The sequence below is a fragment of the Pleurodeles waltl genome, chromosome 6, assembly GCF_031143425.1.
Source record: "Pleurodeles waltl isolate 20211129_DDA chromosome 6, aPleWal1.hap1.20221129, whole genome shotgun sequence".
Taxonomy (NCBI): domain Eukaryota; kingdom Metazoa; phylum Chordata; class Amphibia; order Caudata; family Salamandridae; genus Pleurodeles; species Pleurodeles waltl.
The window spans coordinates 297063276-297090982 of record NC_090445.1 but is presented as its reverse complement, the minus strand read 5'-3'; the positions used below and the strand labels follow the sequence as shown (position 1 = coordinate 297090982).

Sequence of the window (27707 nt, the reverse complement as noted above, 5' to 3'; positions counted from 1 at the left end):
ATGGAGGAGAACAGCGAGCAGAGAGTCAACCAACACTGAGGTATCAAACTGTGTTATTTGCAGAAACGTCATTAAGCCGCAATGTGCCTGTATCTGTCTATATTCCCAGCCTAGATAGGTGTGATGCAGTTAACATCCGTCCCAAGTGGCCTCATGAAATGGCGGCTGCCTGACCTGTAAGGTGGGACAAGGGGATTTGAGGTAACTGCGCTGGCATTGTACACCGTCGCGGTGGGCGGTCGAAGACCGCAGTGCAATTCTGCATTGGTTAACATTGGGCCCTATGGGTCCCAGGAGCCAATGACGATGTACGCCGGTGGTGACGGTACGCACTGCTGCAGACGTGACCGACATTTTCTGTCTGTTCACTCACTTGATACCTTACCTTCAACAGGAGAGGACCTACACTGCAAGTGCTGCTGTGACCTGTGTCTGGAAGCGATGATGGCTACAGTGTTTGGGGAAAGGGCCCCTGCCTTCACTTCGGAGGAGTTGTAGAAACTAGTGGATGGGGTCCTCCCCCAGTACACGCAACTGTACGGTCCTCCAGACAAACAGGTGAGTACTCTGTGAGCATGCTGCATGGGCAATGCCTATTTTGAGTGCTGTGGATGGAAGATACATGGGGGGATGAGGCCTGCATGTGCGGAAGGGTAGTGTAGGTGCATCAGGGCATGGGGGGGAAATTGGGGGCAATGAGTATGGTGGTCCAGACGGGTAAGTAATTTCCTTTCCCCCGTACCATTCCTCTAGGTCAGCGCCCACCAGAAGAAGGGTATTTGGGGTGCCATCGCCAAAGACGTCCGGACCCTTGGGGTCTACCACAAACGGAGCACCCACTGCCATAAAAGATGGGAGGACCTGTGCCGCTGGAGCAAGAAGACGGCGGAGGCCCAGCTGGGGATGGCCTCCCAATGACCAATGACACCCACTGATGTTCCGGATCCTGGCAGTGGCGTATCCAGAGTTGGATGGGCACTTGAGGGCATCACAGCAGCCACAAGGGGGTGAGTACACTCTCATTCAGCTGACTCAGCGCTCATTATGAGGTGTCTGGGTGTGGGAGGTGGGCAGTGGGTTCCCCTAGGCCAGGGTGAAGTTGGTAGGCAAGGTCCCTTGTGAGGCAGGCTATGTGGCACCCCAACCCCACCAGTGGTACAAGCCATCTACACCTAGTCAGGCTCCTGTGACTTCCAGGTGTGAAGCAATTGGTCTTAGGCCTTGTACCCCATGGTCAGCTGATATTTCTAGGAACTGTTAGTGCATGGCGTAGTGCAGAGGGCTGCTCCATGTGTGTTGTGTCCGCCAACGGTAGTGGTGTTGCATGCACTGAACATGTCTTTCCCCCCCTTTTTGTGGTCTCCCTGTTCTTGTGTGCAATAGCATCATCAGGTGGAGGAGCATTGGCACCGGAGCAGGAGGGAGCTGCAACCCACTTCGCCCTGGAGGGCAAAACAACGGCGTCTGAAGCCACCAGTGGGACGGAGGACGAGGGGAGCTCCACGGCGGGGACAGGAGCAGACAGCAGTGACAGCAACTCCTCCTCTGATGGTACAGCCGCCAACCCCCACCACCAGCACCGCCCTCCCAGCAGCCCCTCAGCGTGTGTCCCATGCCCACTCACCCAGAAGGGTGGGCATCTCCTTCGTCCCAGGCACCTCAGGCCCTGCCCCAGTCAGCCCTGCTGCCCTCAGGGAGGAGGCTATTGACCTCACTGTTGGACAAACTACCATTGTGAATGCCATCCAGGGTGTAGAGAGGCATTTGCAACAAAAACATGCATACCTGGAGTGCATTCATTCTGGGCAGGTGGCCCAACAGAGAGCATTTCAGGCTCTGGCCTCACCACTGATGGCAGCCATTGTCAATGTGTCCAGCCTCCCCTCTCCAACTTCCTCCACCCAGACCCAATCCCCTGTACCTCAGCCTATTCCAAGCACAGCATCAGACCAGCATGCACACTCATCAACACACAAGAGTGGACATGGCAAACATAAGCACCACACATCCCACAGGCACTCACACAAGCACGATCCCCATGCAGACACAGCAACATCCACTGCCTCCACTGTGTCCCCCTCCTGTCTCGTCTCCACTCACACCTGCATGCACTACATCCTCAGCCACTACCTCCATCACCAGCACGCCCATCACCACACACCGCTCACGTGCACCCACCACCCCCAATACCATTCACACATCCCCAGTGTCCTCTCCCAGTGTGTCAATGAGCCCTCCTCCCAAAGTACAAAAACGCAGGCACACACCCACACACCCACCCAACAGCCATCCACCTCACAACAGCCTCCGGCCCATGCACCTTCACCCAAATTCAGCAGATGTACACCTCCTACAACCACTACCTCTACCTTCATTCCCAAACCCCCGCCATCTTCCCATCCCAGTGTGTCTAAAAAATTATTCCTGGCTAACATTGACCTCTTCCCTACACCTCCCCCCCGTCCTTCCTCTACGGCCCGGCTTGCCAGGTCCCAGCCCAGCACCTCAGCCACCACATCCCCAGGCACAGTGGTGCCAGCAGCTGCGGGGTCATTGAGTGCAACACCCATCAGGGCTGCCAGTGTGCCACATAGCGAGGGCAAGGACATTCAACCACCAGCCAAGGTGAAGAAGGTGCCCACATCCCGGAGGGAGAAGCCAAAACTACCAGCCACCAAGGGCTCAGCAAAAACAAAAGGGGAGAGTGGCAAGACAACTGCGGCACCATCAAAGCTGGGGAAGGGCCAAAAGCTAAAGAGCAGGTCAGGAGAGGGCATGGTGGCACTGACTGAGGTACCAGTGTCACAGTTTCTGTCCACAACCACGCAAACCTGTATGGCAGCAAACACCACTAGCTGCCCCGCCACCACAACCGCCACCTGCACCGCCACCTGCACTGCCCCCGGCACGTTTACAGCCTCAACGACAGTCCCCAGCCTCTTCCCCAGTGGGCAGCCGTCCGAGGCTGCAGGAGACATCCTGCTTTATCCCTCAGCAGGTGCTGACCTATGCACCGCCGCCAGCACCGCCACTACAGACACCTCCGCAAGCACCGCCACCTGCACAGCCCCCAGCACTTCTACAGCCTCAGCGACAGTCCCCAGCCTCTTCCCCAGTGGGCAGCCATCCGAGGCTGGAGGAGACATCCTGCTGTGTCCCTCAGCAGGTGCTGACCCAGGCACCGCTGCCAGCACTGCCGCCACAGACACAGCCGCAAGCACCGCCGCCACAGACACCGCCGCAAGCACCACCACCGACCCTGCGGTGTCCCTGGACACTGGCACCACCGGTGACACAGATACCAGCCCCAGTGGTCAGTCGTCTGAGGCTAGAGGAGAGTTCCTGGACCCTGGGCAGCTTCCATGAGGCATGACTTCCATCACTGTTTGCACCTGCAGGTGGAAGGCGAAGCTACAGCAGTGTGGGGTATGTCGTTGCCTCCATGGCGTATCATGCTACCTGAACCTCGCCAATCTCGTGGCACGCACACCCAGGTGAGGGAATTGTACCGGTCACACTGCACGTGGAGCACTCTGGGCACTATGCCCCCTCCAGAACCAGTGGAGTATCACATCCACTACCTCAGTCCTTGGCAGGATGAAGCACTCTGTGCACCAGGCCCCCTCCAGACCAGTAGAGAAAGACATCCGCTACCTCAGTCCTTGGCAGGATGAAGCACTCTGGGCACCAGGCCCCCTCCAGAACCAGTGGAGAAAGACATCCACTACCTCAGTCCTTGGCAGGATGAAGCACTCTGGGCACCATGCCCAGAGTCCAAAACCAGGGGAGAAAGACATCCGCTACCTCAGTCCTTTGCAGGATGAAGCACTCTGGGCACCAGACCCCCTCCAGAACCAGTGGAGACTGTTATCCCCTTGAGAGACTGTGGCTTTGCACTCCCCAGGGTAATGCAGTGGGCAAACAACCCACTGGAAAGACTTGTGAGGCTGTGGCTTTGCACTCCCCAGGAAAAAGCAGTGGGCAAACCACCCACTGGAGAGACTTGAGAGACTGTGGCTTTGCACTCCTCAGGATAAAGCAGTGGGCAAACCACCCACTGGAAATACTTGTGAGACTGTCGCTTTGCACTCCCCAGTATAAAGCAGTGGGCAAACCACCCACTGGAGAGACTTGTGAGACTGTGGCTTTGCACTCCCCAGGATACAGCAATGGGCATGGAGCCCCGATGTGCAGCAGTGGTGTCGTGCGTTCATCAGGCTGAGGTGCCCCCCCCTCCCACTGAGGTGCCTGTGTAATTTCGATCTGATGCCCCAGCAGTGTTCTCTCTGTTTCGTGTCAGGTATCATGTGTGGGCTTGGCCCATGCATTTTGGACCCAGTGGTCCACGGACAATGATTGGTACACCATCCGGACTTGTGTAGTTGGTGTACATATTTGTATATACTGAATTTGATGTTGTGACTAATGGATTTTTAATGATTACAATTGTTACAATCATTTCCTTTTGTCCTTGCGTTCTTCCAGGGGGTGGGGGTGCATATGTAATGTTGCTGCATGGATTTGTGTGCATGTTGTGTGTGAGGGTTAGGGTGGGGGTGTTGCGTGTTGCGTGTGTGTGTCACTCTCTTTCCTACCCCCTCCCCTGAGTTGTAGGTGCAGTACTCACCATAGTCGCCGCCACCGCCGCCGTTTGTACTCCTGATAGAAGAGGAGGTAAACCAACATAGGTGACACCTGAAGTTCGGGCGCCATGGCGTCCTGGTTCCTCGTTGGGTGTCAAGAGGTGAGTGGTTTCCCATCTGTGTACTGTTTCCGCCGTGCTTTTGATAGCGTTGGTTCCGCCACGGAAAAGGTGGCAGATAGGCCTCTTGTAATACAGTGGGCAGTACTTTGTCTTCCGTCTGACTGTTGGGGGTTACCGCTGCGGTGTTTGTTTCTACCGCCGTGGTGGTCGGAGTGTTAAAGTGGCTGTCTATGTTGGCAGTTTCCGCCACGTCGTAATCCCAATTATTTTTCCGCCGGCCTGTTTGTGGTAATACCGCTGCTTTAACACCGACCTCCAGGGTTGTAATGAGGGCCGTAGTCCTTAAATTCAAAGGTATGTCCAGGAGACAAAGAGAGTAATCCTTACATTTTGAAATCCAAGTGAAAAGTGACCAGGAGATGGACAAAGCACTGGGAGGAGCCTGCTGGACAGGAACAGAAAGTTAGAGTCTTTGGGGCACTTCCCTCGTGTTTGGAAAAAAGGCTTCTCAAGCTAAAGAGCAACTTAGAGGGTCCATTGGAGAAGAAAATACACTTTAAAACCACTTTTTGACTAGATTTAGATTGATCTGGAGTAGAAAATCTACTGTGTCGTCGCAGCCAGAAATAGTGCAAGTAAATGCAAGGTCTCACACATGCGGCTAGAAACAGCCACAGTGAACCCAAATTCTTGCGCTCTTGCTAGCGGCCCAGGAGTATCATGGCACTTGGGGAAGAGTGCCAAAACTTAATCTTGCACGTGCTAACAAACTCTGCTCCATGCTGGATTGTGGAATTCGGGAACTCTGCACGTATCGGAAAGTGGCCAGATACTACAAACTCCACCAGCGGAGTTCATTTCTACGCTTGGGCCTAATCGCAACACTCTGATATCATCACCACATATAGTGTGGGCAAAATCTGTCAACAGTTATTGACATCTTCCACATTAACAGCCAATAAAAAACACCTGAGTCAGACATTAAAAAACTTCTGTCAGAAAAACACAGACTTACAAGACGTTCTGTTAGGTCCCAGAAAGCAATACACAAAGCACTTTTTATATGCAATATAAAATGAGATTTGGAAATTGTCCCAAGTGGAAGCTGTCACCCAATTGAGACAGATAGATCAGGAAAACTTGCAGAAAGCTGTTTTAGATAATACAATGAACACTTTGTCCAGTTGCATATACACACATAATCATCTGCAAATAACATCATACAAAACAACGTAATTTTTACAACATGGACAGAGTCAACTTAAGTCCATTATGCAGTTATGTTGGATGCTACAAGTTCTGAAAAGTGGTTGTGTGCCCTGGCAATACATCAGCTCCAGGGAACTGTTTGCTGTGTTTAACTAGACGTGACAGCCACAGATAACGGCTAGGAATAAAGCAACCTATATTATACTGAACATCTGTGGTGGAAATATCGTCTGCAGTTTGGTTAGTACACTGGGTTATCAATTTGTGTATTTCAACACTTCAGCTCACCTTGTGTTTGAAGCACATTCCTGTAGGCAGATTTGAGAAGATAGGAGATAACTACATCCATGAGGTGTTGGAGTTACTCTTTATGCACAAATGTTACAAGGGCAGAAGCAAATGCAAGAGTTTTGTAAGCCATTCAATGATTTGCAAACAGCTCTCCTTCCATGGAGCGTGCAACACTTCATCAGTGAATTTAGCCTGCTATCTGAAGGGTGTTCCTGTCCCTTTCATTTGTTTGACATTCCAGGTGCTCCTAAAGGGGAGTTATGTGATGCTGAATGAAGTAAGCTGTTGTGGAATGTGAGAAGGAATTGCCTACGTAGTTTCGGTCTCCCTAACTGTGACTTGTTGCAGAAATGTGCTCCCTCCCCCCACGCAAGAGATACAAGTAGCAGAAATTTGGCCTCAAATTGCTACTTCAAATGTAAATTTTGACAAGTCTAACTGCTCTTTTCCATTAAGACTGGTTTTGAATTGTGTGCAGCTTGTCTTTCAATGTTTCTGGTGCCCATTTTAACATGCACTAGAAGTGTGTTTTGCCATGCAGTTCTTACCTTCTTTGGACGCAGGTTTGTTCGTGTTCTCAATGAGGGTTCATTACCATACAAGCACATTGAGATTGAGATTGCTACGAGAAGCTACCTATGAGCCGCCCTTTATGGATCAAGTGGCTTCTGGTCCTACAACACCTGACACTGAACAGGATGTTGCCACCATGGCCGGAGTTAAGGCTGAGGCAACGGAACATGAATGCGCCCTCACTTTCCTTGTCAACAAACTGGTTGTTTTAACATCTGCTGAAGTGGGGTCTTTCCTGGACTCAATAACAATTGATGACATTGGTGATTTTTTTGAAGGATCATGATTATTGGTGATCTTCTGACATTCAGCCTTAATTGTGTCCAGAGTTTGTGAAATTCAAAATTGACCATTTTCTTTGGTTCAAATTTGTTTTGTTTTGCTTGTCAACATGGATATTTTATCTAATTTTGTATATTTTAGCTTGCTTTTAATAATTAATGTTGGAAAGGTGATTTCAGTATTGGATTTTAGTATAAAACCTCTGCACCTTTAAATCGATAATGGGGATGGTATTGTGAGATTATTTTAGCATTTACACAGACACAATATTTAGCTCTCGGCCTAAGGCATGTGACCTGTTACCTAGTTACATTTCACTTTTATTCCTTTTTTATTTTAGCAAACCATTTTACTGGAGATGTTTTTATTCTTTTATCAGTTGTCCTTCCATGCAGAATGTATTATTTATTTCTTTGCACAACATTTCCAGCCTTGCTCAACCCAAGGCTGCACGCAATAGTTTACCGGGTATTGCCAATTTAAAAAGTACATAGTCTATGTCAGTGCAGTTCTTAGAACAACAGCTGTGTTAATATAAAACACCACACTTCCCACACCACCTTAGAGGGGACATTCTAGCCAGCTTGCCATCTTTTGCTGAATGTTGTTGTTGCAGCTTCTGCTGAAACTCTGCTTTTTCTCTTTATCCATGAGTGAGAATTCTCAGCAGATGACCAGTCCTCTACTCTACTTATAGCACAGATATGGGAATTGGGTTTCTTTCTGGGGACTAGATGGACAGATTCGAGCTAACACTGCTATTGATCTCATGTAGAATCTTAGTAAAGTAGGTAGGGATTTCAGAATCCCTTTCCCTTTTTAGAATCCTTTTCCTATGTTTTACTTTTCTGGCCACCTCTACAATAGTATTGTTTCATCATCCTAATAATTGCAATTCATGCCTTAATAAACTGTATTGAACCAAGTCCTCCTTCTGTTTGTCTTTGCATGTATGAGACATGTATAACTGAGAGAAATAGGCAAGATCTGTTCCACTACAACTTTCCTAAGGAGTCTCAGAGTGTCTTGAAATAGGCTGCTACAATTCACCTTTATCCTCGGGTACCGGTGTGTTGTTTCTAGCTAGCCGAAAGGGTTAAGCCTACAGCTGTCACACCGTGTTGGATCAGTCTGTCACGTAAGGTTGGTGGTGCTGCAGCCCACAATCCAGCAGTCTTGTTCTAACAAAGAGAGTCACACGAAAATGTCACTGTGAGGGCATGTTAACCACAAAGAATATATAAAAATAGGCTTTTTGTACATGGGAAGGCAGTGTTTACTGCCATGTCACTGTAGTACATTTACCTGCAGCACAAGCACAGCACAGTGGTGCTCCTGGCAAAAATCTATTTAGTAATTTTATGCATTTTCTCACACTGGGTCGAAGCTTACCACACTAAGAGGAATGACAGTCTCACAGTAGCAAAACTGTTTCTTAGAGAGTCGATTCCTCATGTTGACTTTCTGGCTTCTCTGGAATCAAACTGAGGAACTCATTTCAACAGTGAGGTCCTAAAACTGTGGTGTGTGGCATTACTAGTTGAGCAAAGACTGCATTGCAGGTATAGATCAGAGGATTTGGGACTGGTAGATCAAATTAATGGAACTTTGAAGTCCAGATTGGTGAAAGTATGTGCATCCACAGCACTTACACGGCCAGATACATTGCCTCTTGTTTTGATGAATATGTGCAGTACACCTGAGAGAAAGACTGGATTGTCCCTCCATGAGATTATCGTGGAAGGGCCATGAGATTGCCAGCAGTGCCTGTAAATGCGCTTGTGAACATTACGAAAAGATGTAGTGCTTGATTATTGCAAATGACTGGCTGACATGGCGTGTTCTCTTTCACATCAGGTTGAAGAAGCTACTGGTCAGCTGCAGCATGAACTGTGTCATGACCTATGTCCCAGCGACTAGGTCCTGATTAGGAAGCATGTAAGGAAAAACTGCTTGAAACTGTGTTGGAAAGGCCTTCACCAGGTGATCCTAGTACCCACTGCAGCTGTGAAGTGTGTTGGTCGCCTCAATTGGGTGCATGCAGGCCACATCCGCAAAGTTCCAGGTCCCATAGATGAAACTGCACCTGTTCCAGAAGGGCCGGTTGCAGTGAGTAAGAGGGATCAGGTTAGCCAACCTGTTTGGGCTGGACAAGTGGCTGGTATAGCAAGCTCTGATGGTGTTTTTAGAAAGTCAACATTGAATTGTGCAGAATCAGTTGACTCATGCTAGCTCAGATGCTGATGAAGGATGAATTGCTGTAAGTAATAGAGCTGTACCAAGAGACAATTGGCCTATAGAGAAAACTGTGCTTGCCATACACATACTGTCAACTATTACTGGAGAATCAAAAGAGTCACGTCAAAGTGACAGTGATGCTGAGAGTCGAGTAAATAGAAGGTCAAATAGAAAGCGAATGCCAAGCCGAAAGTACTCAGCACATGAATTGATATATTTTCCTGCTGATGATAGGGAACAGGAGTTTGTTACCTTTTATGCTAATAATTCAAACCCAGCTCAACTTTCTTGAGACTGAAATTGCTTTGGAACTGAACTTTTAACCCTCATTACTGCTTGATGGAGAAAGACATTACGTTCTGTAAGTGATTATCAGTGATATCGAACTGTGCCTTTACTAGAGACATTTGAACTTTTAGTAGAAGCTTTTTGAACATTTGTAACTAGAGAAATCTCTTGATGAACTTTCTCGAAGATCAAGAAACTTTGTGAATGATTGCATTTTTTAAGAGACTATTTTTGATTTGTGCTTTGCTCACAAATAAAAAGGACTGAAAAGAGACAGTGATACTGTTGCTCAAATGCAGATTTAGCCTAAATAAATGAAAGACAAGAGGTGTCTGGTAAAACAAGAACAGTCTGTTTAATTAAACACAACTGCTGGGAGAGCGCAGTCTGATGACTGTCTCTCAAAGTTGCAGAGCTTTGAATGTCTCTTTATAGATTGTATTAAGGTGCAATAAAACAATTGAGTACATTCTTTGAAAAAAGAAATCTGGGCCTAGTCACAAGGCCAGAAATCCTGCCATCTGATAAAGTGTGAAGGTAGTCTTGACCTTGCTTGGAAATAGTGTGGGCCAGTAGGTAACATGTTCAGATGTCAGACATGGGGAGCGCATGATCACTGCCTGTAGTGTGTGTGGTGTGTTCTGATTGGCTGTGTGTTCCTAACCTCATGTCCCATCTAACTTTATGGTGTTTTGGGAATACGTACCCCTCTGGCCAAATGTGTTTTATTTGGGTCCAATTTCTTAGGAGGTTGTGGTGTTGCTTCCTATCTGGGGAATCAATCCGTTTTTTCCTGTTTGGCAGACTTGTCGAGAGGCCATATGTCAGCCCCACCTCAGAGACCTACACTGGCTGCCAGTCAACAAGCGCATCACATACAAACTTGTGAGCCACACCTACAAGGCACTACACAACATAGGACTGGCATACCTCAACCACCGCCTTGCCTTCTGCATACCCAACAGACATCTTTGCTCTTCCCAGCTCGCCCTTGCAGCTATTCCCAAGATCTGGAAAAGTACAGCAGGAGGAAGAACCTTCTCCTACCTCACCGCCCGGACATGGACCATGCTACTTCTCAAACTCAGGTAGACCGCACCATTGAAGCAGTTAAGGAAGGACCTCAAGACCTGGCTCTTCGATTGAGCAGCACTCCCACAAATAGCACCTTGAGACCCTATGGGTGATTAGCTGTGCTTTAGAAATCACTGATTGATTGATTGATTTCACCCCACCTGTGATCTGTCAATCAGTTGCTTCAGGGATAGGTTTCAGGGCCTGCTTGAACATGTACTTCTGGCTCGGGCTGATGGGGAGGTCATGTTGGGTAGAATTGACAATAGCAAAGCAAGTTGGTTGTACATTGACACTGGATTTAGACCTATCAACAGTAGATTAAATCTGCTTTGCAGTTTTGATTTTCGACTTTTGAATTTGGGCTTTTGGTCTGGAACTAGAGAGCTCAAGAAGTCGAATCAAAATAGAAGCAACAAGTGTAGATATATATATATAGGTTTAGCAAAGGTGACTGCTTTCATGATTATATTATTGCTCATACGTTTGGGTTTGCCTGTAGCATATGATTCAGAAAAGATTGCTTCCACATTTGTCCTGAATTTAGCAAATCCATTGCAGATCAGAATTCGTTATACAATGATGGGAAATATTTACATTCAAATGGTTTGAGAGGTGATTGTTAAGACAATGATTATTATAAGCTCTTGTATGAATAGGTAGATACAATTGAAGCAAGAGATTGCTATATATGCACACAGTTGCCTTCATCATTAAGTGAGGGACTCACATCCCATAGTTTATCCCTTACCTGTAGAATATCCTGTATTTTGTTTTTAACATTTTTCTATCAGAAGGAGAATTACTAATACTTTTATTCTACTTGTATCTGGTGTTTTCAATGGTCCCATCACCAAACACTTGAATAACATTGCAAAACCAAAGAAAATTGACACTGTAGGAGGATTCTTCTAACCTACGATGACATTTGGAACAGTATTTGCATACAAGAATCATGTGACCTGTATTCTTAGCCCAATAGAAAAGGAATTCATTGGACAAGTAGAGGAAAGAAGAAGAGCAATGAAAGCCAAGAAAGAAAAGGAAGTCGTTTTGCAGAAATGAGAAAAACATGAAACACACTCAGTGGCTGCAAATCAAGAATTCCTGGCTATAGATGAGCAACATGTAGGGAAGCTACATATATATAGACCTATATCAAACACCGACACACTTTTTGTAGGTACTAGTGAATTTAGATCTATTTTTGTTTGAGTGTTTGGACCTTCATGTTAAAGGGCCAAGACCCTGCCATATAGGTGTTTATTTCATATGTGGAAAGAATGCCTATTACATGCTGCCGAAAGTCTGCAATGGAGCATGCTATCTCTGACTAGTTTTTCTAAAGATTTATCATGTGGATCATTATAATGATTCATTATGGAGTGAGAAATCAATCTACTCAGAGATTGTAGGAGATATTTTTGGTGCCATAATTCCATCAGTAGGTGTAATCTTGAATGATATGAAGATTAGAATGTCATCAACAATAGTAGATAAGCTATCTACAGACACCGCAGGTGCCATGTTGTTAATGGGCACACAAATGGTTGCCGTGGTATCACTGGCTTTGCAAAATTGCCTTGGGTTAGACATATTCCTCGGAAAAGAAGGATGAGTTTGCAAACTGTTATACATGCAATAATGTTGCACATATATTCCTGACAATAGTAAGTAGATACAAAAGTATATTGCAAACATGACTGACCTAAAACAGGACCTGAAAGGGTTGACAGCAACAGGTGCATGGGGAGCTATAGGTAGTGGTTTTTCAGCCATTGGAAGGGGGTTTGGAAATCTAGAAAGAGGTATGGTGGGAATCATTTTGAGACCCCTATTTATCATGATTTTGTGTGCCCTAGTTGCAGTTCGATTTTACAAGTTATCCAAGAAGCTGATTGAGAAAAGAGCTAAGAGTGGACAGAGAAAACACGAGATTAAAATGGAGACTAGAAGAAGCCTATAATATAGTAAAATCAAGAGGTTGGAGGATTTCAAAATAACTTACATGTAATAAACCTCTGAAATGTTGAATTGTCTCATTGAAAAAGGGAATTGGAGTAGTTTGTGATGGCGTAATTCGCCATCAAATGAGGGGCAGATGTAGTCCGAGTTTTAATAGTGTCTCTCTTATCTCAAAAGTCATCAGTATGTGGCAGCTTATGACTTATGTTAATCAAAGCACTAATGGTTTGAATGTAGAAACTGAACTGATACATAATTTAATTGTGCATTAGTTTACACTGTAGAATTTTGCATAGGTGGTGTTTGAATTAGATCTGATTTCAGAAAGATGGCCTTGATAGTATGTAATTTGGACTCTGGACTAACAGTGTGTATTAAAATGATATTGAATTTTTAATCATTAATCAATTAAAAAAGAGTGCAAAATTAAATAAATGTAATTTTCTGTTATATCTATTGAAATGTATTAACAAAGTGTTCTCATTGTAAGCTAAATGAATTACACATATTAATGAAGTATTAATACTAATGATTTCATTATTTTGCATAGGTAAGTGTTTTTATTAAAACATATTATTTGAGTGTATTGCTGTAATTGCATTGAATATGCTGAAGCAAGGCCTGTTATATTTGTATTTTGTGACCGTGCAGGAGATGCTGATTCATTCCCTAACATGAGTTTTCTTTCATGTTCCTTCCCATAAGGAGACTAGGGCACTGATCACGACTTTGTCGGTCTTTTGGAAAGGCTGCCGCAGTCGCAGGCACTAAAGACTGTCAGTGTTTGGCGTCCAAAGACCGCCGTATTTGGACTTACCTAAGGATATCCACCCATTTAAGGGTGGAAATCTGACACCATCGGCCTGACCGATGGCGTGTGAGAGGCGGTTCCACTGCCAGCACCACCACGCCAAAAGGGCTCTGCCCACTGTATTATGAGACAGAGGTTCCTGCACAGCAGTGCGCCACTGGAAACGCCGACACCCATTCCCTCCCAGACGACCACCGCGCCCAGAAAGGTAGGGTGACCACCGGAAAAGGGGGGAAGTGAAGGGGGTGTTGTGTGCATGTGTGTGCTGAGTGCGTGTATGTGTAGCTGTATGGGTGTGCATGAGTGCGTGTGTCTATGTATGTGTGCGTGGAGGGTGTGGGTGTCTGCATGGAAGCGGAGGGGAGGAAGGTGTGTCGGGTGCAAGTGATTAGGTGTAAGGATTGGGATGCATGCGAGTAGGGGTGTTTGTATGGGGGCATGCGAGTGAGTGGGGGTGTATGTCAGGGATTGTGTTGATGAGTGGGGGTACATATCTGAAGGTGTGTTGATGAGTAGGGGTGCATTTATGAAGGATGTGGAGATGAGATTGCTGTTGCTTGGTGTGCCTCGCCTCTCGCCCGGTGGTCTGACCGGCCTGGCAGTTCAGTGATATTGTGGTGGTTTGGCTTCAGCCACATCGCCGCAGCCATAATAAGGCGTTTTTCACCACCGGCCAAGCAGCAGTAAAACTGCCACCATGAGTGTGGCGGACTTCAGATTGCCAAACTCCTAAAGAGGACCTAGATTTTGGTAATGTGCCCTGTTCTTTAGACATAGAAAGAGTGTGTCATATTGTCCTTGGGAACGGAACATTGTGGAACATGGACGGCTATTGTATACATTTTTTTCAAACTTATGGAAGCACATGGATGGAAGATATTCCCATGACAGACTTAGGAAAGAATATGGATGTCGCAGGTTGGAGTTGTATGATTACTTTCTATTGATGTCCCTTCAAGGTAAATTGAACTGATAACTTTGAAGAAGGAGAACGTTTTAGGAATTTTGATATATCAATGACTAGTTGACTTTGGTCAGATGCTTACAGCTGCTCGACATATCCAGATGCCCAAAGATGCATTGCTGATTTCCTTTCCCTGATTCCTGAATACTGTGCCCCTTGGAGAGGTATCTTCCTCTCTGCCTTTGCCCCTTTGAAATGCCCCTTTGAGACTCAGGAATCATTTTTTTTCCAGTCCCCTTCAGAAGACTCTTGGTTGAGCTTCTGACATGCTGACACTTTCCCTTTTTACCGATCCTTTGTTCACTTTAGCTAGTAGCTTGCAGTTCGAGATTATTTTTTCCAAATTATTTTTGTCCTTTTTGTGTTTTTTGTCTTTTGCCTGCATGTGTTTCACCCACATATGTATTTCCCAGATCTGGTTAGTTGTAGGATTTCCCCTGTGTTCAGTTAAAATTAAGACTCTGCTAAACTGAATTGAATGATGGCTGCTAATCCTGAACAATGCTTAATTTCTGTATCACAAATATTCTTGCTGATGATATGTATTGTCCTTCTTGAATGCTTAATTTTGTTAATGTTAGTCCCCTGAATTTATTTTGTTTCCTTGGTCAACCCTTGGTAATTATATATCTTTATAACTTTGTTTTGTGGATTGTCTATCTGACTTTGAGCTTGAGTTTGTAATAAATCACTTAATTCTATCTTCTAACAGGAGTTTTCCTTCAGTGACCTCATTGGCCATGGGATTCAAATTAATTGGGGTCATATTGAAATTGTGTTAGTGGTCCTACCACACACCTTACTGGGTCCAAAAATTCATCAGCCTTGAAGGGTATAGATTCCTGCGATGAATGAAAATGCTCCATCACCAAATTGGGAGTTCAAATGTACAGCACATGATTTGTGAGCTCCTTGATAATATGAACTGTACTCCAAATAACAGTGTTAGAAAATAGGAGTATGTTTGCGACTATCTTTTGTTAATCTGTACTCTAATCCTGAACATTCTTTTATAACCTTGTGTTGCCTACCTAGATCACACCCTAGCAGAGAATGGCTCAGCACCTTGCCCTAGTCCTCTAGAGGTGAAAAAAATCACTAAGTTCCACTTTTGCCCAATTAGGGGAAAGGTCTTCCTGGTCACTTCTGCAGCCATCCAGTCTTCAGAGTAGGGTTCTATGCACCTAGACTCTCAACAGCCACGGTTCATGAATAGTCTTATTCTTTGTGGTCATTTGGTCCATCTTAGACTCAGGAATGCTTCTGCTTTTTGCTTCCAGGGAGAAGGTAAACCAGTCATTCAACTTACATTTGTAGAATGATTCCAGGTTGCAGGTTCCAACAGGAGTCTAGCACACTTTGGTGTCCTCTTCCATCCAGCAGGATTGCCTACATCTGATGTAGCTTGCCAAGACCGGGAATGTTCTAATGACATGATGATGAGGTGGCTGTCTTCTTCGGTGCACAAGTCAGGCATTGCAGAATTTTTAACAAGTAATCTTCTTTGCTTTGTCCCGCTATGCCCACCTCCTTTTACAGCACTTCCTCTTTAATTCACTATAACACGTTCAAAGCGCTGTATCGAACAATGGCTAACACTTTGTTCCATCAGGAGGGTCTCTGGCCCTCTCTACAGCATCCCCTACGTAATGGAGGTCTTGTCTTTCTGTTGGGTCGAAGAGCTGATTTTACCCTTGGTGGGACTGGAAACAGAGAGGCTAAGAGAGCCCTAGGAATAGAAGTGAGGAGGACTGTTAGCTTTGGTTAACAATTCCAAGTCATGAGAGGTGGTAGGAAGGCTGTCTTTTTCCTGCCATCTTTTCTTATACTCCTATGAGATGACATATCCCTGGTGGCTGGTTAACTACCGACAATACCCTTACCTTCCTGGGCCCACTGTCCAAAGAATGTTCCTCTGGAGAGCAGGGTTGTCAACCCCAGCCCTAAATGTGTATTGAGCCTCTGGAAGTGAGTGGCAAAGCTAATTCTAATCCAGTTTCAGTACAAGCAGCACAACAGACATTTTTCAAAAAGTTTATTTTCCACTAACTTCATTATGATATTAGATTTTTAAAACTAGTGGAACATAAGATTGTAATTGTCCTTGATTCCTCTGATGAGATCAGAGAAATAATGGTCAATATTGATGAAACTGTATTGATCTATAATAATTGAATCAAGATTTTTCTGGTGAAGATGTACAATGACAGAATATGTTTTTACACTCTCTTTTCCGCACCAAGCAGTGCAGGAGGGCTGCCTAAAAACCTGCTACAGTGTGGGAGAGCTAAATATTCACTGTTCCTGGTTACCTCACCCACCTCTGCACCAACTGTTGTTTTATTTGGCTTCTTCAATGGACTCAATGCCATAGTTGCTTGGCCATCTAGCCAGATCAAGAGATGTTTGTTTGGCTTTAGAGAAGTGTTGTTGTGCATGCTAGCAGGGTTAAAACTGTTTCTGTCGGCAGGCATCACTGAGGCTTGCCCCACCAGGAGTGAAGAGATACTGGCAGGAGCCCCTAGGATCCCCAGGTAGCACATCATCCCAACTGTGGATTACCAACACTATTACCACTAATTTAGGAGGTAGACATTAATCCCTGGACTAAGTAAACACACTTTTCAAACTCTGAGACACAGTTCTTTTCCTTTGTTTCTCTGCAAGGTGGCAGGGTTGCAACTGAGTCTGCATTCTGTCTTCATTGTTTGAAGTATTTGTGAACAGTAGCATCATAAACAGAAAAAATACAGATTCCTAACAAATTAACTCAGTTTGGGCAGAAAGACTGTGATTCTACATCTTTGAAATAGTTTTTTTTAAGTTCAGCTTATGTTTGTGAAAGGCATATGTATGCTGTGGTACATGATGCACATGCATTTTTAGGATTATGGCTGTGTTTGGTCATGGTTCAGCACAGCAGTGCTCAACAACACAATGGAAATATACAGTTGTAGGTGTGGAGAACATCCTTGGTAGAAAGCAAGGCCATGCATCTCTTCTTTTTGCTCTCTGAAGGAATTCACTTCTTTACTTGTTGCTATATGCACTGCAGATTAATTTACTTTTTTGATTCACCCAAAGCATTTGAAGTCACTGCGAAACCCCATGTGCACATCATACCTTCTTTCTGTGGCTAGTTTAATGATATTCTGTGCAGCTTCACCTCTTTACTTTCAGTGAAGAGGCAATGAAGCCAATCTTTCGGGGTAGAGGGCTGTATTTTCAGGAGAAAAGGCCAAGCATATTGCTTCTGAACCACATGTCAGCTTGATTATTCTAGTGCTGTCATGCTAGCAACACCTACATTGCAACAGTCAGCACTCCTTTTTAGGTTTCGCCTGCATGCTGTGCTTGCGAAGTCCTTGGTTACTAATTTTTTTTTTTAAAAGAGGCTTAGAACCCACCCTTACTTACATGATCTTACCATTGGATTATTTCAATGTTGCTCTAATGTACTGACTTCTGATTGGACAGCATGTCGTAGCACATTGACTTTCTGCTCTGCTTTACTGTCCATGTTGTTGTGTGCAGCCTGTACGAAGTACAGCTTCTGGTCAATGCCAGTGGCTACTGACCATGTCCTTCCGCGAGCTACTAGTTGTTTTGCAGGTACTTTTATTTCTATTTTGGAGTGAAGGGGAACCTCTTAAGTACATTTGCTGAAACTGTAAACTTCTCAACACCTATCTGACCAGACACATGACAGCTTGAGCCATTGCTCGCTACCCTGGATTATACTTCAGTGTTTACTAGCCCGAGATGTGTTTTTCCTAATGTGGACATTTTTTCAACATTCTCTGACTTCTCGGGAACTCATAAAGCATCGACTTGACCCCTTTACACATCAGTAGTCCTGTTTGCACCCAGCCTGGTGGCTTGGTGGTTTCAGGCTTCCAGCCCTGGGGCTCTGTGTATCACAAATTCCATTCCCGGTGCAAGCAGCTTGCATGTGCTTTTCCAACATGCAGTACCGTGTGGAATGCACTTCGGCATCTCGCATAGGGGTGGTAAGCAACACACAACAATCATAAAGCAATCCAATACCAGTATGCATGCACATTTTTCTAATACTACACGCCTTTGGTGGGAGGCACTAATCAGTGAAGGTCACTGAAGGTTGTGTGTGTCAAAATGGCTGAAATGTGGGCACTCATTGTGTAGCAGTTAGTTAAAGCTATTGAAATGAGACACAGACAAATTAATTTTGTTTGTCCTCCCCAACAGGTTTGCCTGCCAGTCGGTACCAGGGTTGACTCAAGAATACTTACCCCACCCTCCACCCCCTACAGCCCACCCCACCCAACTTCTCACTGTGAAGGGTTCACCCCCCCACTTTATGAAGCTTCTTTTGCTCATTGGACAATAGGCCTCCCAATCGCCATTGTCACTATATAGCCCGAGGCCTCACAAGTATTACTTGCCTGTTGCTGGCCCTGGGTCCCAATTGTTTTCATTTTATTGTTTCTTCACCCCGTGCAGTGTTGGTCGAATGTGATGGCTTCAGAGGCGACTACCAGAAAATAATTGTGCTCATAAACCTGGGGCAAGAAGAGCTCCTTGAAGTTGCTCACTGTTCTTAGCAGACACCTTTTCACTCTGCGCCTGCTTGGATTGATGGCTTTTGTATAGGTTTTAATCCACTGTGTGAACACAGAGTTGATTGACACGGGTCAAAGCTCTGCACTCTTTCTCCTCCCTCACTTCCTAAACAGACCAATGGGGAGTGGCTGACCCACACCCCCGGCGGAGTGTGGGAGCTACCAAGATCAACACCTCTAAGGCCCTGATGGCCCAGGACCCACATGTCATGCTTATAGTAACAGAAACCCTCCCACCCTGTCAGATGACCTACTGGCATGAAGTGTCACAGGTCACTCCATCACGCCACCTGTGGCCTACTGGACTCTGCCCCAATGTTGCCTGCTCTCTTTAGCTCCCTGCCACACCAACTCTCCTGATCCCTTGCCCTTCTGTCTCTTGTTTCCTACATATGTTTCTTGCTCTTTCCCCTGTGTCTTGCTTCCTACTCTATTCATCTGTATCTTACCCTCTGCCTCCCACTTCCTGGCACCCTCCCTCCTGATTACCTCTGTGTCATGCCCCTGCCCTCTGACTTTTACTATCCACTCATCTGACATTGACAACGCCAATAGATATCACATAGCTATGCCAATGCTTGTTCTTTTTTCTTTTTTACATTTAATTAGAAACAATGCAGCTTCCATGCATTTCTGCAGCTCAAGTTATCTCTAGTTTCTCTCAGATGTCTGCGAGCTCAGCATTGGCAAACTGCAGGGTCTTTTAGAGACATGTCCTGCAGACTCTTTCGAATGCGGGGGCAAGCAAGATTAAGTTTACTCTGTCATGCTTAGGGTTTGCATGCTTTATCTGTGCAGCTGCCCTTGCTACCTATCCCTACCTCTATCTCACCCTCCTCTCTCTGCTTTTCCCACCTCTCTCTTTGTCTTACCCTCCTGTTTCTCTTCACCTAGCCATCCTTTCTTGCAATACCGCGTGCAATCTCTCTGCCTTGTCCTTCTGTTCACACCTCACCCTCCTTTCTGTATGCTTCATCCTCCTCATACTCTGCATCCCCTTCCCACTTTTCCTCATCATCCACTCTTCTCATCGCCCCCTTTCTTTGCATCACCTTCTTCCTCTCCCAACTTTTCCCCTTTCTCTGACTAACCCTACTACATCTGCCCCAACCTCCTCTCTCTTTACCTCAACCTACTTTCACACCTCATCCCCCTCTGTCTGCCAGTTCCTTCTTTTTCTCTGCCTCAGACTCTGTTCTCCACCTCACCCTCATTGCTGCCGCTGGGGGAACAATCTTACACATCTAAAGGAAGACCCTAATGCTGTCATAAATGTGTGTGTTTTGTCGTGGGGAAGGGGCCTTGACTCCTTCATCACTGTACCTGTTTAGGTCCTGCCACAGACAGCACATGCACTGTTGCTCCGAGATCTATTGTTCTTTAAAAAAAAATCTAAATAGTGTTTACATCCCATGCATTGGGTTGCTTCCTCATCACTCTCATTACTTAGGTTTTCACTTGTCAGCGACAGCAGCTGGTTGCTCCATGTGAATCGAATGGCTCAGACTGCTTTGGGAGATTTGTGGTTTCATATTTTTAAATTGGACACACAAAAAAACAACTGCTTGAAACCCACAACACGCACATACTGTTGCTTGTGAGGCACTCCATGAGTTCCACATGTGTCTTTTACATGCTTCTCTTCCCCCAAACCCCTGTGCACCACTGAGATCCTCGTTGCCATTTCGCCCTTCAGCTTCGTCATCATCACCCCCCCCCCACCTGCACTGTTCTCTCTCCATGTGCCTCTGTCTGCCTTTGGAGTTGCTGCAGCCCTTCTGAACCACTTTCAAAGAAAGGTGCTTTTGCTCTAGAGTGCCTTTTTTTCAAACTTATCAATCCATCTCCGTTCTCCGATCACTAAATTAAAAATTATTTTATAGTACAAAAGATGCGAGCGACATGTTCACAGAAGCCGAAAACACACTTCAAGGCAACAGTTGAAGCACATCAGAGGCCAGCGGCACCATACAGGCAGCACATACATGGGAGTTGTTGTGGCATCAACTCCAGTCTTCCTTCTGGCAACGTACGGTTCAGACACTTCTAACAGGCAGTAAAAAAACAATTTGGTCTTACCTATAAGAGAGCTCTTGGTTTTGTCAATATGTTTCAGTTATGTTATTCAGCAGAAAAAAAGCACAAAGATGTGGATGTGTCATATTGCTTGTTAGAAATGGGGTCTTTGGTTGGCAGTCAGGTTACCCCCTGTCCAAGCAAGGACCCTCACTCTAGTCAGGGTAAGTCACACACAATCAAAATTATCCTGTGCCCACCCTCTGGTAGCTTGGCACTGAGCAGTCAGTCTTAACTTAAAAGGCAATGTGTAAAGTATTTGTGCAATAAATCATATAAAAACATGATATAGCACCACAAATATACACCACACAGTGTTTAGAAAAATATATAATATTTATCTGGATATTTTCAGGTCAAAACGATCAAAGATGCAATAAGTAAATGTAGAGATATCACTGGTAAGTGATATAAAGGGGGTTATTCTAACTTTGGAGGAGGTGTTAATTCGTCCCAAAAGTGACGGAAAAGTGACGGATTTACCACCAGCCGTATTACGAGTCCATTATATCCTATGGAACTCGTAATACGGCTGGTGGTACAGTATATCCGTCACTTTACCGTCACTTTTGGGACGGATTAACACTCCTCCAAAGTTAGAATAACCCCCAAAGTGCCTTAAGTCTTTTACAAGCAAACAAAGTCTCTTTTTAGCACAAAGTACCTGGTTTGCGTGAAAAATCTCCGCAATGGGCCACAGAGGAGGAGAAGCGGGGAAACAAAGGAGGTGTGCGTCGATTTCTCGGGCTGCACACAGTGATGCGTCATTTAGTTTCGCCACAGAGATGGCAGTGCATTGATTTCCGGCGCTCAGTCGTGGATCCTCTTCGGGTTGCGGGGTTTTCAGAGGCCCGAGGTCTGTGGGTGAAATCCTGGGCTTGTGGAGCGGAGTCATAAAACTCTGCTCTGTTCCAGTGGGCGTTGCGGGGAAATTTCTTCCGCATGGCAGGCGCTGCGTCGATTTCCCCTCTGGAAGTCGGGCCGCGTCGTCCCAGGTCGGTTGTGCATCGATCCGATGGGCCGTGTGTCGAAGTTCCGGTCGCAATGCAGGTGCCCCGTCGATCTCATCCTTGAGAAACCGAGCTGCGTCATTACGGTTCAGCGTGCGGCGAATTTCTCACCGTGGGACAGGCTGTGCGTCGCTTTTAGCAAGCTGTGCGTCGAATTTTGGTCGCATAAGGAGTCCAGTTGCAATAGAGAAGTCTTTTTGGTCCTGAGACTTCAGGGAACGGGAGGCAAGCTCTATCCAAGCCCTTGGAGAGCACTTCTTCACCAAAGCCAGGGAGCAGCAAGGCAGCAGGGCAACAGCAAGGTAGCAGTCCTTCGCAGAAAGCAGTCAGGTGAGTCATTTGGGCAGCCAGGCAGTTCTTCTTGGCAGGATGCATGTTCTGATTACAAGTTCTTATCCAGGAAGTGTCTGAGTTGGAAGGGGCAGAGGCCCTGTTTATATGCCCAAATGTGCCTTTGAATTGGGGGAGACTTCAAAGAGTGGCTTAGAAGTGCACAAGGCCCCCTTTCAGTTCAATCCTGTCTGCCAGGGTCCCAGTAGGGGGGGTGGCAGTCCTTTGTGTGAGAGCACGCCCTCCACCCTCCCAGTCCATTCAAAATGCAGATGTATGAAAGTGAGGCTGAGTATCCTGTGTTTGGGGTGTGTCTGAGTGAATGCACAAGGAGCTGTCAACTAAACCCAGCCAGATGTGGATTGTAAGGCACAGAAATATTTAAGTGCAGAGAAATGCTCACTTTCTAAAAGTGACATTTCTAAAATAGTAATATTAAATCCAACTTCACCAGTCAGCAGGATTTTATATCACCATTCTGGCCATACTAAATATGACCTTCCTACTCCTTTCAGATCAGCAGCTACCACTCAAACAATATATGAGGACAGCCCCAATGTTAGCCTATGAAGGGAGCAGGCCTCACAGCAGTGTAAAGACGAATTTGGGAGCTTTACACTACCAGGACATGTAAACTACATAGGTACATGTCCTGCCTTTTGCCTACACAGCACCCTTACCTATGGGTTACCTGGGGCATACCTTAGGGGTGTCTTATATGTAGGAAAAGGGGAGTTTTTAGGCTTGGCAAGTACTTTTAAATGCTAAGTCGAATTGGCAGTGAAACTGCACACACAGGCCTTGCAATGGCAGGCCTGAGACAAGGTGAAGGGGCTACTTAAGTGGGTGGCACAACCAGTGCTGCAGGCCCACTAGTAGCATTTAACCTACAGGCCCTGGGCACATACTAGGGACTTATAAGTAAATTAAATAGTCCAGTTGGATATGATCCAATGTTACCATGTTTAGAGAGAGAGAGCATATGTACTTTAGCACTGGTTAGCAGTTGTAAAGTGCGCAGAGTCTATAAACCAGCAAAAACAGTGTCCAAAATGTGGAGGGAGGCAGGCAAAAAGTTAGGGTGACCACCCTAAGGCTGTCAGGTCTAAAATAGCTTTTTTGCTTTTTTTTTTTTTTTTTACTTCAGCCATTCTGCACAACAGCCACACTGCTGCACAACATGCTTAAAAAGCTTTAAGGACGCCAATAGCTCACTCACAAGTCAGACCTATTCAGTGGCGGCCTGCAGGTTAAAAATATGTTGGAGTGCGATGGTGCCAAATTAACCATATTTCAGGCTCCCTCTGGTGCGCCACTTCTCTCTTGTGTCCAAGCGCAGGAATGGAAGGACTTTTTTCTGCTCAGTAGAACGGTATTTCAACCAAACCTGAAGCTCAAGGATTGGTGAGAGTGGGCTAACCCACTGCTTATTTTGAGGCTGAGGTCCTGTGTCAGCAATCCCCAGCTTTGTGACAGCCGTGGGATTGCAGGGTCTACTGTGCGCATGTCGGGCTGGCTGTAGCTGGACAACCAGTCAACCAGACATGCACACTGTAAGAGGCAATTGGAGGATTCAGCTCTGCCCCATTCCCTCACGCTCATGTGCACAACATAGCACAAGTGTGAGGGCAAAATAAAATGGCATTTAACAAGTCATTTTATTTATGTTTGCCTGTTGTGCTCGGAACAGGTGGGGCAGGCACAAGTGTGAGGGCAAACTAAAATGGCATTCAACTTGCCATTTTATTTATGTTTGCCTGCTGCGCTCAGAACGGGTGGGGCTAAGCTCCTCCACTATTAAGGAGGAACCGCCCCTGGACCTGTTGGCTTTCCAAAGGCTTGCTTTGTGTTAGTTTTCTCTTCTCCTGACAATGCTGTATCCGTGCTGTATTTCCAAATCTTTCTAAATGACTTTTCTGATCAGAAAAGACAATTTTTTTGCAATTTTGGGCCAGATGTACAAAATTCCTGTGTTGCATTTTATAAATAGTGTCTCCTTAGGAGACAGCAGTCCTTTTTCCTGTATGGGAACAGAACACCACCTATTCAGGTGTGTCAGCTCCTCCTTCTCATCCTGCTCAGGATGACCGATCAGGCTGCGGATGGCCCATCAGTCATACCTAAACTTCCTTTGTGTGTGACTGGCTAGAAGGAATGCATAAGCCCAGCTGTCACTCCAGAAGAGTATTCAGAGATAGGCAGTTGCCACCAAATGGCCAAAGTAAGAAAATGCCAACTTTCTACAAGTGGCATTTTCAGAACTGCAATTTAAAATCCAACTTCACCATAACTTGTGATTTTAAATTATGAGCCCAGAGACACCAAACGTGACAAACTTACCTCTTTCAGGTTGAAAGTTACACTTAGAAGAGGTAATAAAATAATCACAATGTTATCCTATATAAGAGATAGGCCTTTCTGTAGTGGAAAACAACTTAAGGAATGTTTCACCTCCAGCACATGTAAAACGTAAATATACCTGTCCTGCCTTTTAAATACATTGCACCCTGCCCACGGGTTGTCTGGGACCTACTTTAAGGGTGGTTTTATGTGTAAAAAGGTAAAACTACACACACAGGCTCCTCAATGGCAGTACTGAGACATGGTTAGAGTGCTACTTACCTAGTTAACACAATCGGTGCTGCAGGTCCACAAATAGTTTTTAATTTACATGCCCTTGTAATGCACTTTACTAGGGACTTATAAATACATTAAATATGCAAGTCGGGGTTAAGCCATTTATTCAGGGGAGAGAACACAAACACTTTAGCACTGGTTAGCAGTGGTAAAGTGGCCAGAGGCATATATCCAGCAAATACAAGGTCAGAAAAGTGGAGGAGGTAGACAAGAAGACCACCTGAAGGCTGGTCAGGTGTAACACCCAGCATCCTCTGCTTCTATCAGTAAGTTTACCGAAAATAAATTCTCTTTTCATAACATAGACATGGTTTATGAAAACCCTGGCCCAGACATTGCCATAACAGTTCCCAGTGTATGGTGTTATAGGAAGAGATTGCCCAAATAGAAAACTGACAGGAGTAGCTATTGCTATCAAGGATTCTTTTTTTTTGCATTATATTACATGACTCCTTTCCCGAGGCGGAAGGGACTGTATTGACTGTAATGATGAATCCTACAGAAGCACTAATCTACTTGATATGTGGACCCAAAAGTGATTTGTGCTGCAACATTTTGGATGGTTTGCAGGGGTAAAGTGCACAGAGTTCTAACACCAGCAAAAAAAATAGGGTCCACCAAAAGGTGAAAGATATGGGGTGAACAAGCAGAGAAGGCAAATTTCCTACACAGACCAATATGTCCTATACAATTTTAACACATATAAAACATAAACAAACATTTCTGTGCCGGACATTCTTGAATGATGTATGGGTCCAGTTACTATAAGATGTACAGTTTCATAGTATATTTTTGTGGTGGAACCTAGAAGCACAAAGCCAAGACCTCCTTTGCTCTTCTTATGATTTCTATTAAAAACGTGTTTACAGCACGTCAACCAAGGCCACCACATTCAGGGCAGATGCGCTGCAAGTATGAAAGAGTTTCCTTAACAAAAATGCATTAAATACATAACGCAGTACCAGAGACATTATAAGGTATGGGTAAAGTGGGCTCTGGCCCAAAGCCCCACCCTCTAGTTGCGGCCCAGATACAGCCAGCTCGGTTGTGCAGAGACGCATGTCCTGATAAAGTTTAATAAGTCTTACATAGATTGTTTTAAATGTCATCTTTTTCCTTGAATTGATTTTTAATGCAGGCGGTGTATGGGAGTCTATTTCCGACATTTTGTAGAGAAATGTGTCGTTATGTTCCAAGTAACATCGTAGAAAAGTTCCTTTTAGGTCAAAACACAACCTCACTTATGAGAAATGGGAGGGTGTCACAGAGAATATTTGCTGCTGCTGTGTTACAATATTGAACACACGTCACTATCCTTGAATATTAGAAAACATTTAGAATCCGGAAGCGCATCTGTGAACTGTCAGTGACCTGACCAAAGAGGGAATGGAAGACCTGAAATTGGATCACAAATGCAAAGTTGTTCCGAACAGGGCTCCCAAAATCCTTAAGATGTCCCTGCGTAGTACTGTCTGAAAAAAGACCTATGCCTCCTAAGGCATATTTTCTGATGGGAGAAGTCTCATTCTTCTTAATCACTATCAATAACCTAATTTTGAGCCTGCAATCTGCCCCATTTCCACTAGCAGGGAAGCAAAGCTGAGCATCATTTGTCTCTAGGATCGCCAGTTTCCACTGCCATCTATTTCAGTCAAGCACGTCTGAATAAATCCATATCCAAATTTAGTTTGCACCAAGACTTTTAGACAGCCAGCACGTTAACTGACTTTCAGAAAGATTCCTTGTCACCCAGGCTGCTTCTTCAGCCTGCGTATAATTTCTTCATTTGCAGCAAGAATTTTACTTTACCATTTGATTTCTTAAACAGTCCTTCGATATCCGGGCAGGAAACAGCCACTGTTTCTCCAATAGAGTCAGACGACCAGCAATTAACGCCATCCCACTCGCTGAGGCAGCCTACAAAATAAAAACAACAAAAATACATTGTGTAAACAATTCAATGTGGTAAACATGTAATGAATAAGAGAAACAGGAAGAGGGGAAGAGGAAGTGGGTTGTCGGGGCTGGAAGAGAAGGAACATAGCATTGCATGCTTCCCTGTGCTGTGGATGAGGGTCAGCCAAGCCAGTGCTTAATTTGTAAATAAAAAGGTGCCGGTGCTCATAGCTCTCCTCTTAAACACGCGGCACATAATACTGAGGCAGCGTAATCCTGAAGCCAACTCGGGCCTCTTCAATCCATTTACAGCCACTCCATGCCCCTTAAACTCACTCTTGCAGCTCCCTGCTTTTCCCCTTTCTAACGCTTTTTGGTTTTTCTATTCCTCCGTCTTTGCCACGTGTCTTTTGCTCGCAGTAAATGCTTGAGACAGAAAACTAAGCACCGGCCCTCAGAAATAAGTGCCGGTGCTCCGCACTGGAAACAACAAGCACAAATTAAGCACTGAGCCAAGCCCAGAATAAGACGTCAGCTCGCCCTCATGCAAATATACTGGTCAGATTTTCCAGCCGATAAAATTGGGCCCAGTGACAGCACACATGAATTAGCAGTTGCGGGAACCACATGCCAGTCGTGATCGGGAGATACAGCTCCATTCGAGTCTCAGTTGGAGCATAATGTGTGGAAGTTTGCGGGAAGATTATACTAAGGTTTTGTGCTACTAGTGTTTTTTGTACAGTAATAAGTTGTGACT

General features: G+C 45.4%; 1 protein-coding gene across 1 annotated transcript in view; it reads right to left on the bottom strand.

Moving 5' to 3' along the window:
• The window catches only part of LOC138301916 (vasoactive intestinal polypeptide receptor 1-like), a 1190266-nt gene that overhangs the window by 521263 nt on the left and 641296 nt on the right, over positions 1-27707 (bottom strand). Inside the window, exon 3 of the mRNA XM_069242381.1 lies at positions 26864-26971. Coding sequence (XP_069098482.1) covers positions 26864-26971 — 108 coding nt within the window. The remainder of the gene's footprint in view (positions 1-26863; positions 26972-27707) is intronic.